At 38.3% G+C, this 14,682-nt stretch overlaps 3 protein-coding genes across 3 annotated transcripts; all 3 read right to left on the bottom strand.

Annotated features, from left to right (window-relative positions):
• Nucleotides 1–1,337: 1,337 nt before the first annotated feature.
• Nucleotides 1,338–3,099, bottom strand: LOC125373397. Its single transcript, XM_048384447.1, has 2 exons — nucleotides 3,028–3,099; nucleotides 1,338–2,669 (listed from the first exon to the last, which is right to left on the bottom strand). The coding sequence occupies exons 1-2, from the start codon at nucleotides 3,054–3,056 to the stop codon at nucleotides 1,832–1,834; spliced, it is 867 nt and encodes a 288-aa protein (XP_048240404.1). The 5' UTR covers nucleotides 3,057–3,099; the 3' UTR covers nucleotides 1,338–1,831.
• Nucleotides 3,100–3,310: 211 nt separating this feature from the next.
• LOC125373489 lies at nucleotides 3,311–6,107 on the bottom strand. Its single transcript, XM_048384592.1, has 3 exons — nucleotides 6,030–6,107; nucleotides 4,219–4,533; nucleotides 3,311–3,852 (listed from the first exon to the last, which is right to left on the bottom strand). The coding sequence occupies exons 1-3, from the start codon at nucleotides 6,097–6,099 to the stop codon at nucleotides 3,635–3,637; spliced, it is 603 nt and encodes a 200-aa protein (XP_048240549.1). The 5' UTR covers nucleotides 6,100–6,107; the 3' UTR covers nucleotides 3,311–3,634.
• A 2,751-nt stretch (nucleotides 6,108–8,858) lies between these two features.
• On the bottom strand, nucleotides 8,859–12,451 carry LOC125373302. The gene is made up of 3 exons (XM_048384303.1): nucleotides 12,433–12,451; nucleotides 10,793–10,859; nucleotides 8,859–10,368 (listed from the first exon to the last, which is right to left on the bottom strand). The coding sequence occupies exons 1-3, from the start codon at nucleotides 12,449–12,451 to the stop codon at nucleotides 9,420–9,422; spliced, it is 1,035 nt and encodes a 344-aa protein (XP_048240260.1). The 3' UTR covers nucleotides 8,859–9,419.
• Nucleotides 12,452–14,682: the final 2,231 nt, after the last annotated feature.

The raw sequence follows: 14,682 nt of genomic DNA, 5'->3' as shown, positions 1-14,682 counted from the left end.
TCACGAACCGTTACGGTATTCCTTATACAAAGCGAATTTCAACGAGTTCCATGTCTATGCCAAACTATTTTATGAAAGGTTTTCATTTGTTTTATTTTATCAATAATTCTAAACAACTGTACCCCTATTCTTTCACTGCATCTGCATGCTCAAACATTTTCTGACCAAATAAGTGTCTTGGTATACCTGCATGTCCAGGGCGGTCGGGTAGCCTAGTGGTTAAAGCCTTCGCTCGTCACGCCGAAGACCCGGGTTCGATTCCCGACATGGGTACAATGTGTGAAGCCTATTTCTGGTGTTCCCCGCCGTGATATTGCTGGAATATTGCTAAAAGCGACGTAAAACCAAACTCACTCACTCACTGCATGTCCACTGTAAAACTTGCATATTTCGCATACTTTTATTTTGCCAATGTAATTAAATGTCATACAATCAGCGTCAGACATTTGAATACGTATTACATTGCACATGTAGATATATCGCCTCTACAAGTGTGTAAGTATAAGATAGCACTTTTAAAGGACTGATGCAGGGAAGGGTCGATAAGATTCGAGCGCCTTGCTTAGGTGGTCAAATAACCAACCCAGTTCCATTGATCTACCCACCTGAACGAGAAATAAAAGAGATCAGCCATTTTCATATTTAGATCTATGCATACGTATTCTGATGATACAAATCTATCCACAAGAGGAATCAACTTTCCAAAAGTCGACTTTCCCTCTATGTCAATCAGTATTCCAGCAGCTCCAGCCTTTGGTGTCACATTTCACAACTTTTGAGGTACAATCGAGTACCCTATTTCTACGACTCTTTGCTCATAAGTTGTTTTATTTGGGTTACAACATCAAAGGCCTCAGTAAAGCTTTCAAAAAGACTTAAGGTAGACATGGTGAGGACGTCTTCATATTTGCCATAAGTGACATAAATGATGTGTGATGCAATTCTTTATTTTCCATATGTTCCTCTGTTTGTTCAGCCGAAACCTTGATTTGCGTTTGCAGGTGCTTGTGACGGATGCCATCGCTGTGTCTCACCTTTCCGCCCATGGAACAGATATTATAGAATTGAATAAATATTGAATAGATTGCCCATTGTATGGTGTTGATCTGGTTTGTGTGTGATGTTACAACAGAACTGTTCAGGAGATATGCGGCAAGGACATTGTTATTATCATTGCAGATGTAACTAATCTACACACACACACACACGCACGCACGCACGCACGCACGCACGCATAAACACGCACACACATACATACACACACAAACACACACACATACACACACACACAGACACACATACACACACACAAAACCATTTATATGATAACAAATAAAAATGAACAATAAAATTTAATTCTTCGAAGTAACATTATTCACAGTGGGTGAAAAGGATTAGGTGACCATCAGAACACAATACATTATTTACACATGTTTTAACTTGATAGATGTGAAATGTGTACTATTTAAGGCAAAAAATGAAAATGTCACACATATACCTGCATCAATCTCCCAGCGCATTATATCATTATTCAAGCGCCATTGTTCCTTGTTTAAAGGGGTATGTACAGTGATTGAATTATATAAGAAACCATTCACATCAACGGTTTTAAATCAAAATAGCATGTCTCTGATTATACAGTAACTTGACCTTCGCTTCACGTTGTATGAACTTCCACACGGCGCAGGAGGCCTACACGTCAGTATGGTGGAATGTAGATAAATAAATAGTGCTGTCAATGTTGAGTTCCATGCACATTTTGGCTCTGTTACATGTATCAGATGCAGTCTCGCACTGATCAGCCCATTCCAAAGTCAATAAGGTGATATCATTACTTTTTCACTTTCGCATAAATATCACCAGTTTTAAGGATGGTCTCGGGACAAAGCTGTAAAATGGACGCTGGTCTGCGATAACCCTCTCCGATGGACATTGTTTCATATGCATTATCCTGTATGATGTCCTTGATGCATCTTTCAGATTCAACCTTTCCTGGTCCTGCCGGTTGCTCCTTGACATCCGCTGTGTTGTCCATGTCCTCATAATCTCCACCGACTACGTTGCCCTGGCTGCGCTGTTTCAGACTATAATTACAAGAAGCCGTCGATTGTGATTCAGAGATATCTTCCTGGCTTTTTGCTGTGTTGTCTATGTCCTCATATTCTCCGCCGACTCCCTTGCCCTGGCTGTACTGTTCCTGAGTATTACATGAGGCTGTCGATTGGGTTGGGTTGTCTACGTCCTCATAATCTCCGCCGACTCCCTTGTCCTGGCTATTCTGTTCCAGAGAATTACACGAAGCTGTCGATTGTGATTCAGGGATCTGTTTCTGGTTCGTTGTTGTGTTGTCAACGTCCTCATAATAATCTCCTCCCACTACGTTGCCCTGGATGTACTGTTTCAGAGTATTGCAGGAAGCCGTCAATTGTGATTCGTAAATTATATTTTCCTGGTTCTTTTCTGTGTTGTCAACATCATCAAAATGGCCATAAATGGCCTGGCCACTCCTATTTCCGTTATCTTCACAAGCACATTCCGCTGGCACGTTTGTTTCTTTCTGGTTTTCTGCCTGGTCAACATGTAAAATAATGTCTTCGTTGTACCTCTTCACTTGAACATCACAATCTGCCTCTTGTGGCACAGGAAAGTTTTGGATCCTCCGATGTACCCTGCAAGTAAATAAATACTTTCTAAAGAGAAATATTTCTACGATTGTTATCGCCTTGGAAATGGATCGTATTGCAACAGCTATCTTACCATTTTCTCTGTATGTTTAACCTTATATTTGTTACTTCTGTGACAAAACAACACTGCAGAACCATGCATTTTACATACAGTTAACATTCGGAAAGATTTTTTTCAGAGTGAATGCGTAACGTTAAATTGTAAATGCGAATTTCTGAACGTTAACAAATTTCTAAATTCATATTTAACAAACTGATGTACTGCTAAGGTCGTGAGTTTTTCCCTGTTTTTTTCCACACACATTTACATAACGAAAATGATCACCTTTTACTGTGTACTTACAATATCACGCATACAACACCGATGCACATCAAGAGGCCTCCAACCACCGCTAACGCTATGTAAAGTCCTACGGAATCATGAGACATATATTTTACACATTGAAAATATTGATGCTTTTCATGTCCCCAGAACGTTTTAATCAGACTCTCTTTTGAAACGTTTCTGATCCTAATACACTCTGATAATGTTCATCTTCAATTTAAACTATCTCTTTTATTGTATCAAATCTTTCGCGAGAAAACAGTTAGTTTTTGAACTAATATAATGTTTTTGTTACATGTACAGCAGATATCGGTACGTTCATCGGGTATGTAGCATCATACCCGTGCTCATGGGTTTAACCAAATGTGTTAACGTCTAAGACTTGCATCACTTCGGGCTTTTCTCCTTTGTCAACTGACACATCGTGGTATAACTCTAATACTGTTCAATGCAGTGTGAAGCCAACCTCACTCACGGATCTCACAACACATTCATATTATACATTAACAAATGGGCATCGTGTGCTGTGATCATACAATTTACACCAAAGATGAAGTGTTGAAGCCTATAAATAATCCTGACGTATTATCAAATATCAACCTTTGGGTATTGTGATGTTTAACGTTTAGCTTGTGTGTTTAGACATAATTAAATGCATTATTGTAATATTATGTACATGTATCATTTGATGTTCCATGTGGATCATTGTGTTTTGTTCTTCCTTGCCTGAAGACGTTGACGGAGTAGTTGATTCTGTAGTTGGCTTCACCTCGGACACACCTGGCGGATTGGAACCAGTGCTTGGACTCATCAAAACTGGCTCACTGCAGTTCACGTCTATGTCTGTACAACATTATATTACTGTAGTCAACAAGCATTACATCTCCTACGAACATCGGATAGGTTGTAATTGACGCAAAGCGTGTCAGTTTGTTAACATCAATCTATTTGTATTGAAGTTCTAGATGATCGTTACTAAACTATGCTAGAAAACAATATTTCTGATCATGTTTTGAAATACTTTTTAAACAAATTGTATGATAGTTTTAATAACGAGCAAAATGAAAAACATATCAGGTTGATCAGTTGTACGTCAAAGTCAAACATTACAAATTACCAAGGGATAGAAGCCAACAACATTAAGATAATAGAGTGATGCTGTACATCCTGCATGATATAATAGATAAGGATTCAGACTGAATACAATACCATAACTTGTCGCTTGCAATATCATATGGCCTGTGAGTGACTTGTTCTGTTGAAGGCCGTTCTCCCGAACAACACACAGATCTGTTTTATTCTGATCGACCGCCTGAGAAATGCTGGTATTTTGACTACAGTTTTTGTCAAGGAATGTTACATCATGAACAAGCGTTATTCCACAGTCCACAGTCGTCCTTCTCCATACTGTCTGAGCTGCTTTGAAATCTAGATGACAACAACATCTAAAGGAAGATGGAGTCAAAGCTATTGTCAGATTGATGTTCTGTGCGCTCGCATATCCCTCATTGCACATCTCCACCTCTGCAAAACAATTTCACCTTATGTGATGTAGTTGTCACATATATGCCATCAATGCAACAGAAAAAGTCAAATAGATAGACAATTTCTAGCAAAGTTAACGGGTAAGTAATAAATATATTTGACACAGGGCACACTGTTCACTAAACTGTTTCATTAATCCAGAAAGTTTCACTTGAAACTGTGTGTCTAATGGTTACTTTTTGGGCCCCGAGACTCTCTGGCAAATATATACTAATATATGGGGTCTGTAAAGGGAGTTGGAGTAGAAGCTAAGGAAAAGCGTATGTTTTATAAATAAAACTTGCAAACAACGCTTGGAGAAACATGAAATTTGCCAATAATTGGATCAATTCACCCAGAGAACCTACAGAAACAAAGAATAACGGGAATTTGTCAAACATAAACTTCAAAATTAAGAAAAAACGCGCGTCTACCATCTTATATGTGTTATTTGTACAAAATAGTTCTCCTATAGTACTTAAAACAGCGACGAAATCATTTCCACGGTCATAAGAAATTTCAAGTTTACTATTGTGACTGCACCATGAGCATGTGTTTATTGATCACTATGAAATAGTGATGATACCGAGTGTTTGCTGAAAGGTGACCATTTTCTGCCACACTGCTGCCACCCGTCACAAACACTTGCAAAGGCCTAAAAATGGTTCACCGAAAATAGACCACGGGAATAAAGTTTATGATACAAGTCAAAATAGGGAATTGCATTAAACATGATTTTTGTCACTGGACCGACACTTTTGGAAATGTTCTCCATATGTCTATCATAAAACTATTTTGGCCTTGAATGTTGTATTAGTGATCAGACAGCTTTGGAGCAAGAGTCGTATGAAGTACTTTGAAAATATTTAACGGGTAATTTTTATTCAATTTTGTTCAATTTTTTTACTTTTGAAAATATACGTATTTTAGCATACACGCATAATAAAAATATTTAACTTTTTTGAAAGCTGTAACCACTTATGGATGAAACGTTTATCTATACCAAAACATCATAATATCAATGTGTTAGCATCCTACATATTTCACAACATAACAAAAGAAAACGTGCGTAATGATATAATTCTCTCCATTCGTAATGGGCAGTTACATTCTTTTATGACGCCATACAGTGATTTTACGCCAGGCATCAGGTTACAATGCAGTACCGTTACGGTACTACTACTATTCGTCCATAAAACCTACAAAAGTAGACGGTGCAGGGGGCGTCATAACAGAACAATGTTCAATATAACATGAACACTCGCATGTTCACTATTTTAGCCGCCTTTCTTTGGCTCCAACAGTCAATATCTGTGGGTTTAAAGGTTCCAGATACGTGGATATGGCCATGTGAGGGTCACTCACGGTACAAATCTCGCTTATGCCTATAAACTTATCAGAAAGTCGATAATGGAGTTACCGTTAATTTCAAATCAATATTATTTGTATGTCCTAGATCTCTATACCATATTATTGATGCTTTGTATAGTATTTACCTTCTGCTTGACAGACATTGACCAAGGCAGATAATCCAACAGCTATTACAGCAAACATCCACTGCATCATCACCTTGTGTGGAGATTGTGACATACACTACCCAAATCATTTAAGTAGTCTCTACCGCTATTTATGAAATCGATACATAGCATAAAATTAACCTGGACGAGGAAGTGTTTTATGTTGTTATCTGCGAACCCGTCATGAAAGTAAACGTGATAAAATAATAACTATGCGGGCTTTCAACTTGGAGGAGATTATATTTTAGACATACCAAGTATTAGAATCACACAGCGTTCGTAAAAATGCATAACAATGCATAACACTGTTTTGACAAATGCCTTTAATGACGACCTTGACTTTTGACAGAAACACATGTAGATAAAACATCGTCATAGATACTGATACAGATCTATAGCTACTTGTGTGATAAACGAAAGGATGCCATTGAGCTTGGACTAATTCACATGAATACATTTTCAAAACAGGATCGCATTTTATACCTTTGGTGATAAAATAAGAGCGACAAAACCCATTTCATAATCATACGAAATCTCTGCACAAAGCAGAGTCCATTGTACAATTCCGTCTATATCATTATAATGTGTATATGCATCACTATCAAATGGTGATTAATACCAGGCGAACCCCTTTTGTCATCGTGACCTTTGATCTCATGAAAAATACCAAGAAACTGTGTATTATCACTCGCACAAAGCTAAAAGAGTGTTCACATAGATTTGAAGTTAATAGAGGTAATATCATTAGTTTTTGCGGCCTCATTTAACACTTTATCTTGAAGCCAAACTTCAGTGCTGAATGTAAGCACAGATAAGCATGATGCTAAATCGTCTCCGACAGGGCTATTGAATGCTGCTCATTATCACTTCTTCACACTGAATTTTAAAAACCATTACCTTTCACAGAATTTATCAGTTTCTTGAAGACAGCATATTTGAAGCAGTATTGCGATGAAACCTAATGTTTTTAAAATTCACATCGATGACATCTACTATGATATCTACTCTATGAACACTATAATCTACTCAACATGCATGCCAATTTTTGGATTCATCAATAAAACATGCATTCATTTTTTTTCATCTGAAAGCCCGAACTTTATACTCGCTTGGTGTTGACTGCTATGGTTTCAACACACTGTACTTTATGCTGTTATCTCACTGTGAGTCACATGTTAAAACGTTTTGTTCAACACTTTCCTTGTTCTCGTTTACATTATCGATAACGTTACCTACTGCCTGATCAATCAACGGAAATCGAGAATTACACGCAGTGCACAAGTATATATATCTTGTTTAATCAATTTATTAGGGGAACTCGATTCTACTGCCGAACGACAACGATGTGATTGTTTATGTGATTGATTGTATACGTCAATGTGTATTGTATACGTTGTTATTTGTGTCTGTTTAGGTAGTTAAATAGAACAGATTCTCAGAGCACCTCAAGAAAGAAGAAGGAAACAGAGTTTAAACAAACTTAAAGTAACAAAATAGTGTAATAGCACCATGGTATTGTTGCGCAAGTTGTGTTGAATGTTATGTATATTACTAATATCTAATCCAAGCACATTTAACTATATCATCTTGGGAGTAAATCGTTTTTGACTAATACCTTCTGAAGGACAAATCAAACAATGAACATGTTTCTTTTTAATGCTCACAAATGAGGAACAAAAGCCTGTACCAGTTGCAGGATAACGTCGAAATCCTATAATCACATGTTGAGTGCAGTGCTTGACATGTTACAATCAAATTTAAGGTGGGTGCGATTGTCAGTTTCAGATTCCTGATGTGGTTACAGTGGTTGAAATGTTGTTAACATGAGGTGAGTGCAGTGGTACATGTATGAATAAAACAATCAAATAGTCAAAAGCAAGCTTAAAAGGTATCCAGAGATTACTGTAAATGACATCACGAAAAGATATATACTAACGGAAATATGTATCATTGTTTCATATAAAGTGCAATAAAAAGTACATATATTCTGAAAATAAATAAGCTATCTTTCAATACATGAAGATATCACCTCGACTTTTAGGTCGTGATTCACAATTTTCACATGCATGTTAATGTATGGCACACAATTAGGACGTCTGCGTGTCGGTTTGGAGCATGATATGTGTTTTTTTAATGTAAACAGCACAGAATGACAGTTTAGCTATCAGGTGCTCATAAAACAATTCTGTTGTACCGTAATCGAGTCGGCGCGCCCTGGGCATGCTGCAAACAGGAATGGCGCCAAACGGAGATGCCAGATATTTTACATTACTATCTCTAAGGTACAACAGCAGGGCAGCACTCAAGACTTTCCACCGGTCGGTCGTCTACACGTGACGTCAACAAGACAACCGTATTCGGTTTGTACATCTACGGAATCGATACCAAGCTGCTTCATTGCCAGTTAGTGGCAGAATCATACGCAGTCGTCAGAGAGAGCAAAACAACGTTGCAGGAGGATAAAACCCGCCCATATGTTGCACGTGTTATAAAAGATCTTTTGAGGCAGCAACACATTGCTGTGCTACTACCATGGCCGGGTGATTCTCCAGACCTCAACCCCTTACAACATGTATTGGATGAAACGGAACGACTCCTATGACACGGCCAAAAGCAACACGTGACGCCTGCCCAGTTGAACTAATCCTTTGTTGACATTTGGAAACACATCCCCCAGGCTGTTTTCACTGCAGATGTAACTAATCTACATTCACACAAACATACACAGACGCATGCTAGCCCGCACGCACACATGCACACAAAAAACAACATTACTTTGATAACAAATAGAAATGAACAATTAAATTTAAGTGACCATCAGAACACAATACATTATTTACACATGTTTTAACTTGATGGATGTGTTATGTGCACTATTGCAGGCAAAAGTTGAAAATATCACATACATGTAGAGCTGCATCAGTCTCCCAGCGCATAATATCATTATTCAAATCCTATTGTTCGTGGTTTAAATGAGAATATATACAGTGATTGAAATTAAAAAAAACAAAACATTCACATCAACGGCTTCAAATCACAATAGCATGTCTCTGATTAAACAGTAACTTGACCATCGCTTCACGTCGTATGAACTTCCACACGGCGCAGAAGGTACTTTTTAATAAGCCAATATTGATTTCCAAAGATTACTTCCGAACAAAAATACACATTGGTAGTAAAATGGAAACAAACAGCCACATTCTGGAATAGACGAATAGTTGAAATGCAGAACTCCGCCTACACGTCAGTATGGTGGAATTCGAGATAAATAAATAGTGCTGTCAATGTTGAGTTCCATGCACATTTTGGCTGTGTTACATGTATCATATGCAGCCTCTCACTGATCAGCCCATTCCAAAGTTGATATCCTCACTTTTTCACTTTCGCATAAACATCACCAGTTTTAAGGATGGTCTCGGGACAAAGCTGTAAAATGGACGCTGGTCTGCGATTACCCTCTCCGATGGATATTGTTTCATATGCATTATCCTGTATGATGTCCTTAATGCATGGTTCAGATTCAACCTTTCCTGGTCCTGTCGGCTGCTCCTTGGCATCCGCTGTGTTGTCCATGTCCTCATAATCTCCACCGACTTCGTTGCTCTGGCTGTGCTGTTTCAGACTATTACAAGAAGCCGTCGATTGTGATCCAGATATATCTTCCTGGCTTTTTGCGGTGTTGTCTATGTCCTCATAACCTCCACTGACTTCGTCTCCCTGGCTGTTCTGTTTCTGATTATTAGAAGAAGCCGTCGATTGTGATTCAGCGAAATCTTCCTGGCTCTCTGCTGTATTGTCTGTGTCCTCATCATTTCCGCCGACTCCCTTGCCCTGGCTATGCTGTTCCAGAGTATTACATGAGGCCGGCGATGGGGTTGTGTTGTCTACGTCCTCATAATCTCCGCCGACTCCCTTGTCCTGGCTATTCTGTTCCAGAGCATTACACGAGGCTGCCGAATGTGATTTAGAGATCTGTTTCTGGTTCGTTGTTATGTTGTCAACGTCCTCATAATAATTTCCACCCACTCCGTTGCCCTGGATGTACTGTTTCAAAGTATTGCAGGAAGCCGTCAATTGTGATTCGTAAATTATATTTTCCTGGTTCTTTACTGTGTTGTCAACATCATCAAAGTGGCCATTAATGACCTGGCCACTCCTATTTCCGTTTTCTTCACAAGCACATTCCGCTGGCACGTTCGTTTCTTTCTGGTTTTCTGCCTGGTCAACATGTAAAATGATGTCTTCGTTGTACCTCTTCACTTGAACATCACAAACTGTCTCTTCTGGCACATCAAAGTGTTGGTTCCTCCGATGTTCCCTGTAAGTAAATAAATACTTTCTAAAAAGAAAGATTTCTACGATTGCTATCGAATTGGAAATGGATCGTATTGCAACGGCTGTCCTACCATTTTCTCTGTATGTTTAACCTTATATTTGTTACTTCTGTGACAAAACAACACCGCAGAACCATGCATTTAACATACAGTTAACATTCGGAAAGATCGGTTGAACAGTCATATTTTCAAGAGGATTTTCAGAGCAAAGCTTAACGTTAACGAATTTCTAAATTCATATTTAAGAAACTGATGTACTGCTGTTTTCCCTAGTTTTCGTTTTGTCCTCGGCGAAAATGTATCGGTTTCTAACATACAAAACTCTAGTAGTCCATGCTTGTATTTCTCTTGTTTTCGTTTCACACACATTTACATTACAAAAATGATCACCTTCTACTGTGTACTTACAATATCACGCATACAACACCGATGCACGTCAAGACGCCTCCAATCACCGCTAACGCTATGTAAAGTCCTACGGAATCATAAAACATATATTTTTCACATTGAACATATGATGAAATAAGTCATGCTTTTCATGTCATGTGCCCCCGTCCCCAGTGTGAAATTGATGCAAGACATGTGAGCATCATCAACTCAACTCATTATTTAAATTAAATTACAAATACTGATAAGCTTCTTTTTCTTTCTTTAAAACATTTATTTATTTAATAATTAGTGAGTGTTTGAATCAAGAAAGTTCTCTTCCCATCAAATATTCTTTGATACTATCAATAGGAGATCCTTGTTATTATCTTGTGAAATAAATGTCAAAAACAAATGTGATAAGACATGTTGGTGATTGATTGGCAATCAAAACGAAAGGCTCACTGTTCGTATTTAGCATATACCAAATATCTTTACACCGAAGTGTAGATGTAAGAGTTGCCAGATTTTCCAAAACTCCTGAAACAAAAAGCACCTTCACACGTGTTCTGTAACACTATGATAGAAGACGAATATCTCGTCTTAATGATTTGCCAGTAATATATATATATATATATATATATATATATATATATATATATATATATATATATATACATCCTTATTCGATCACCCTCTCATCTGAGTAAATATGTTGTGATCAGAGGAGAACAGCGACGACACAAACATGACTATAGTCACATACTGCATCTTGAAACTGATATGAACGATAATAATTCCTGATCAAAAGCTCTACGACTACAGTACTATTTATGTTTATGATGAAAAAGAAAGCAGCTGATTTAGCTAATGTCTGTTATCAGATATCATATGTCCTTCTTCACTTTTTTTTTATCGCGGGCACCAGGGGCCCTGTCGTCTAAGTTCTTTAAGTGATAAACGTAACATCTGTCAAGTAGTGTGTTATTTGGAGATTATTTATTTAGAGATTACTTAATTTATATAAATTAAACGTGTACACCAAGTTATCAATTATAACCTCATACCACACTTCTCATCCCAGAGGATTTGTGGAGGTGTAATGAAGTTTAACTTGGCGTTCAAGAATATTGCACTTTTATAGCGCCGTGTACACGCGCGTGTGTGGCTGCTTCTACTAGCTTCTGCAAGTAGATGTCATATCCATCATTGTCAAAGTGCTTTGAGGATATATGAACAGTGTCTAGATGTATGAATTGAGGTCAGGACAAAGGGGATTAACGTCGTGTTCAAGACTATTTCACTGCTATAGCGACCCATATGTCCGTGTGTGTAGCTGACTGTGCTAGTCTGGAGTTATGCGAGTGCGACCCTACTCAGATACATCACACTGACTCCAGCCCTTTTTTTACACCCTTAACATAATGACGAACGCTAGGTAGGGTAACAACTAATACCATCTCTTAAAGTTTTGGTATTACCCTCCCAGGGAATCGAACCATTGACCTTCCGCTTTCCAGGCAGACGCCCTATTCACAAGACCGCGGAGGCGGTCCATGTAACTATTAAAAATCAAGTTTGCACACATATTGCTATTGTAACTGTCAATTTTATCAATGTAAATAATAACTCATTGAGAAACAAATGTCAGAATGAGAAAATGTTATACAAACAATTATTACCATTGACCTTTATCCACATGATCTTTTAGCAATTTGGAAATGCGTGTCCCGAATCGAGGCGTTTATCTCGCTAAACGAATATCATGTTCATGACATCGGTCACTGGATTGTGTGTTCCAAGCAGATGATTTAGCTAATGCCTGTTGTCAGATATCATAATGTCCTTCTTCACTTTTATCGCGGGCACCAGGGGGTTCAACATCAGTCACTGAATTGTTTGTTCTAAATTCGATTACTTATTGCCCGGCGTCATAAAGCTTGAATAGTGTTGAATGCGGCGTTAAACAAACAGATCGCTTGTTCAGATTTACGTAGCTCTGGCGTGCCAGGAATCTTTGATCATGAATTCGAATCCTTGATTCGCCTGAATGTGCTTTTGGGTTGGACAACATCATGCCCGTGTTCGTGATTTTAATCGAAGTGGTGAAAGTCAAAGACCTTCGGGCCTTCCTCGCACATCTCAAGCTGACACACATTGATAAAACTGATGTACTTTGCAAGGCAGCGTTAAACCAAATAAACCCACGTACTCACTACACATACATGTACATACTAAGCTTTAATCTATAGGCATTGTGGTCTGTGAGAAAAAGTCCTATTATAATCCTGACGTATTATCACTTTTCTTTTGTTTGTGGTACTTACTTTGAATCTTATGTGTTAAAAAGTTAAGACGTAATTGTAAGATGTTGGACCTTACATACGTGTATAATTTGGTGTTCCATGTGGATCATTGTGTATTGCTTTCCCTCACCTGAAGACGTTGACTGAGTCAGTTCTGTAGTTGACTCTACATCGGTCACACCTGGCTGAGTGGATCCAGTGCTTGGAATCATGGATAATGGATCACTGGAGTTCACGTCTATGTCTGTAAAACATAATATCACCCAGCTTACAAGCAATATATACTCACCGCCAAAAGAAACGCGAACAAAAGAAATCTATAGGCATTGTGGTCTGTGAGAAAAAGTCCTATTATAATCCTGACGTATTATCACTTTTCTTTGGTTTGTGGTACTTAATTTAAATCTTATGTGTTAAAAAGTTAAGACGTAATTGTAAGATGTTGGACCTTACATACGTGTATCATTTGGTGTTCCATGTGGATCATTGTGTATTGCTTTCACTCACCTGAAGACGTTGACGGGGTCAGTTCTGTAGTTGACTCTACCTCGGTCACACCTGGCTGAGTGGATCCAGTGCTTGGAATCATAGATAATGGATCACTGCAGTTCGCGTCTGTGTCTGTAAAGCATAATATCACCCAGCTTACAAGCAATATGTACTCACAGCCAAAAGAAACGCGAACAAAAGAAACATATAGAGAAGTATGTATGTCAAGAAGAGTTTCTGACAAAACTAACAATCCGCCCAATGCTACCACAGTGTCTTTATTCTTATGACGATATGCTGCACATGATTTCCAGTACATACTCACCGCCAAAAGAAACGCTAACCAAACATATAGAGTGAGTGAGATTGGTTTACGCCGCTTTTAGCAATATTCCAGCAGTATCACGGCGGGGAACACCAGTTTTTACCAGCGGCGTAAAACCATACTCACTCACTACTCAACATGCATGGTTTTCGCGTTTCTTTTGTCGGACGGTATAATTCTCTTAAACATTCAGCAGTAGTTCTATTCAAACACACCGTATTCAATTTTTAACAATACGACTTAAAAGTTAGATAGATTGATAATCAAAACCATGTGTTTTTGTGGAGTCAACGTTCAGCTCCTGTGATGTGACATGTGGATTACTGTGTATTGTTCTGCTTTACCTGAAGACGTTGAAGTCAGTTCTGTAGTTGGCTCTACCTTGGTCACACCTCGCTCAGAGGAACCCGCGCATGGTATTGGCTGTCTGCAGTTCACGTCTATGTCTGTACAATATAATATTACTGAAACCAACGGGCATTATAATTCTACAAACTGTCCAGACTTTGCAGACAGTAGTAATTCTAATCAAGCACAACTGATTGGTTGTACTTGCCACAAAGCGCATATGTTTGTTGAAATCAATTTATTTTCATTAAAGCTGCAGTAGATCAAACGGTGCTTTTCTGCAAAATATTATTTCTGTTCATATACTGATATGCAATACATCTGAGTCCAATCTATAATCACCCGGAACAACCAAAAGGTATGCCATAGTGTTCATAAAAAAACATTGTCATTACACCGCAACACAAAGATTTGAGGACATTACGTCAGAACGGATTTCCGTGACTTTTTACCGTTCACAGGAC

The sequence above is a fragment of the Haliotis rufescens genome, unplaced genomic scaffold (genome assembly GCF_023055435.1).
Source record: "Haliotis rufescens isolate VD_foot unplaced genomic scaffold, xgHalRufe1.0.p SCAF_5, whole genome shotgun sequence".
Taxonomy (NCBI): domain Eukaryota; kingdom Metazoa; phylum Mollusca; class Gastropoda; order Lepetellida; family Haliotidae; genus Haliotis; species Haliotis rufescens.
The sequence above is the reverse complement of the archived record's forward strand: the minus strand, read 5'-3'. Positions and strand labels throughout refer to the sequence as shown.

What these genes read in the sequence shown, in the direction of transcription:
- LOC125373397 (XM_048384447.1), bottom strand. Translation starts at nt 3,056, where the DNA reads ATGTGCATCGGTGTTGTATGCGTGATATT. An exon ending in GGTGTTGTATGCGTGATATT is followed by an intron (nt 2,670 to 3,027) that starts GTAAGTACACAG and finishes ATTTACTTGCAG; the next exon opens with GGTACATCGGAGGATCCAAA.
- LOC125373489 (XM_048384592.1), bottom strand. Translation starts at nt 6,099, where the DNA reads ATGATGCAGTGGATGTTTGCTGTAATAGCTGTTGGATTATCTGCCTTG. An exon ending in CAATGTCTGTCAAGCAGAAG is followed by an intron (nt 4,534 to 6,029) that starts GTAAATACTATA and finishes ATTGTTTTGCAG; the next exon opens with AGGTGGAGATGTGCAATGAG. An exon ending in ATTGCAAGCGACAAGTTATG is followed by an intron (nt 3,853 to 4,218) that starts GTATTGTATTCA and finishes AATGTTGTACAG; the next exon opens with ACATAGACGTGAACTGCAGT.
- LOC125373302 (XM_048384303.1), bottom strand. An exon ending in GGTGTTGTATGCGTGATATT is followed by an intron (nt 10,369 to 10,792) that starts GTAAGTACACAG and finishes ATTTACTTACAG; the next exon opens with GGAACATCGGAGGAACCAAC.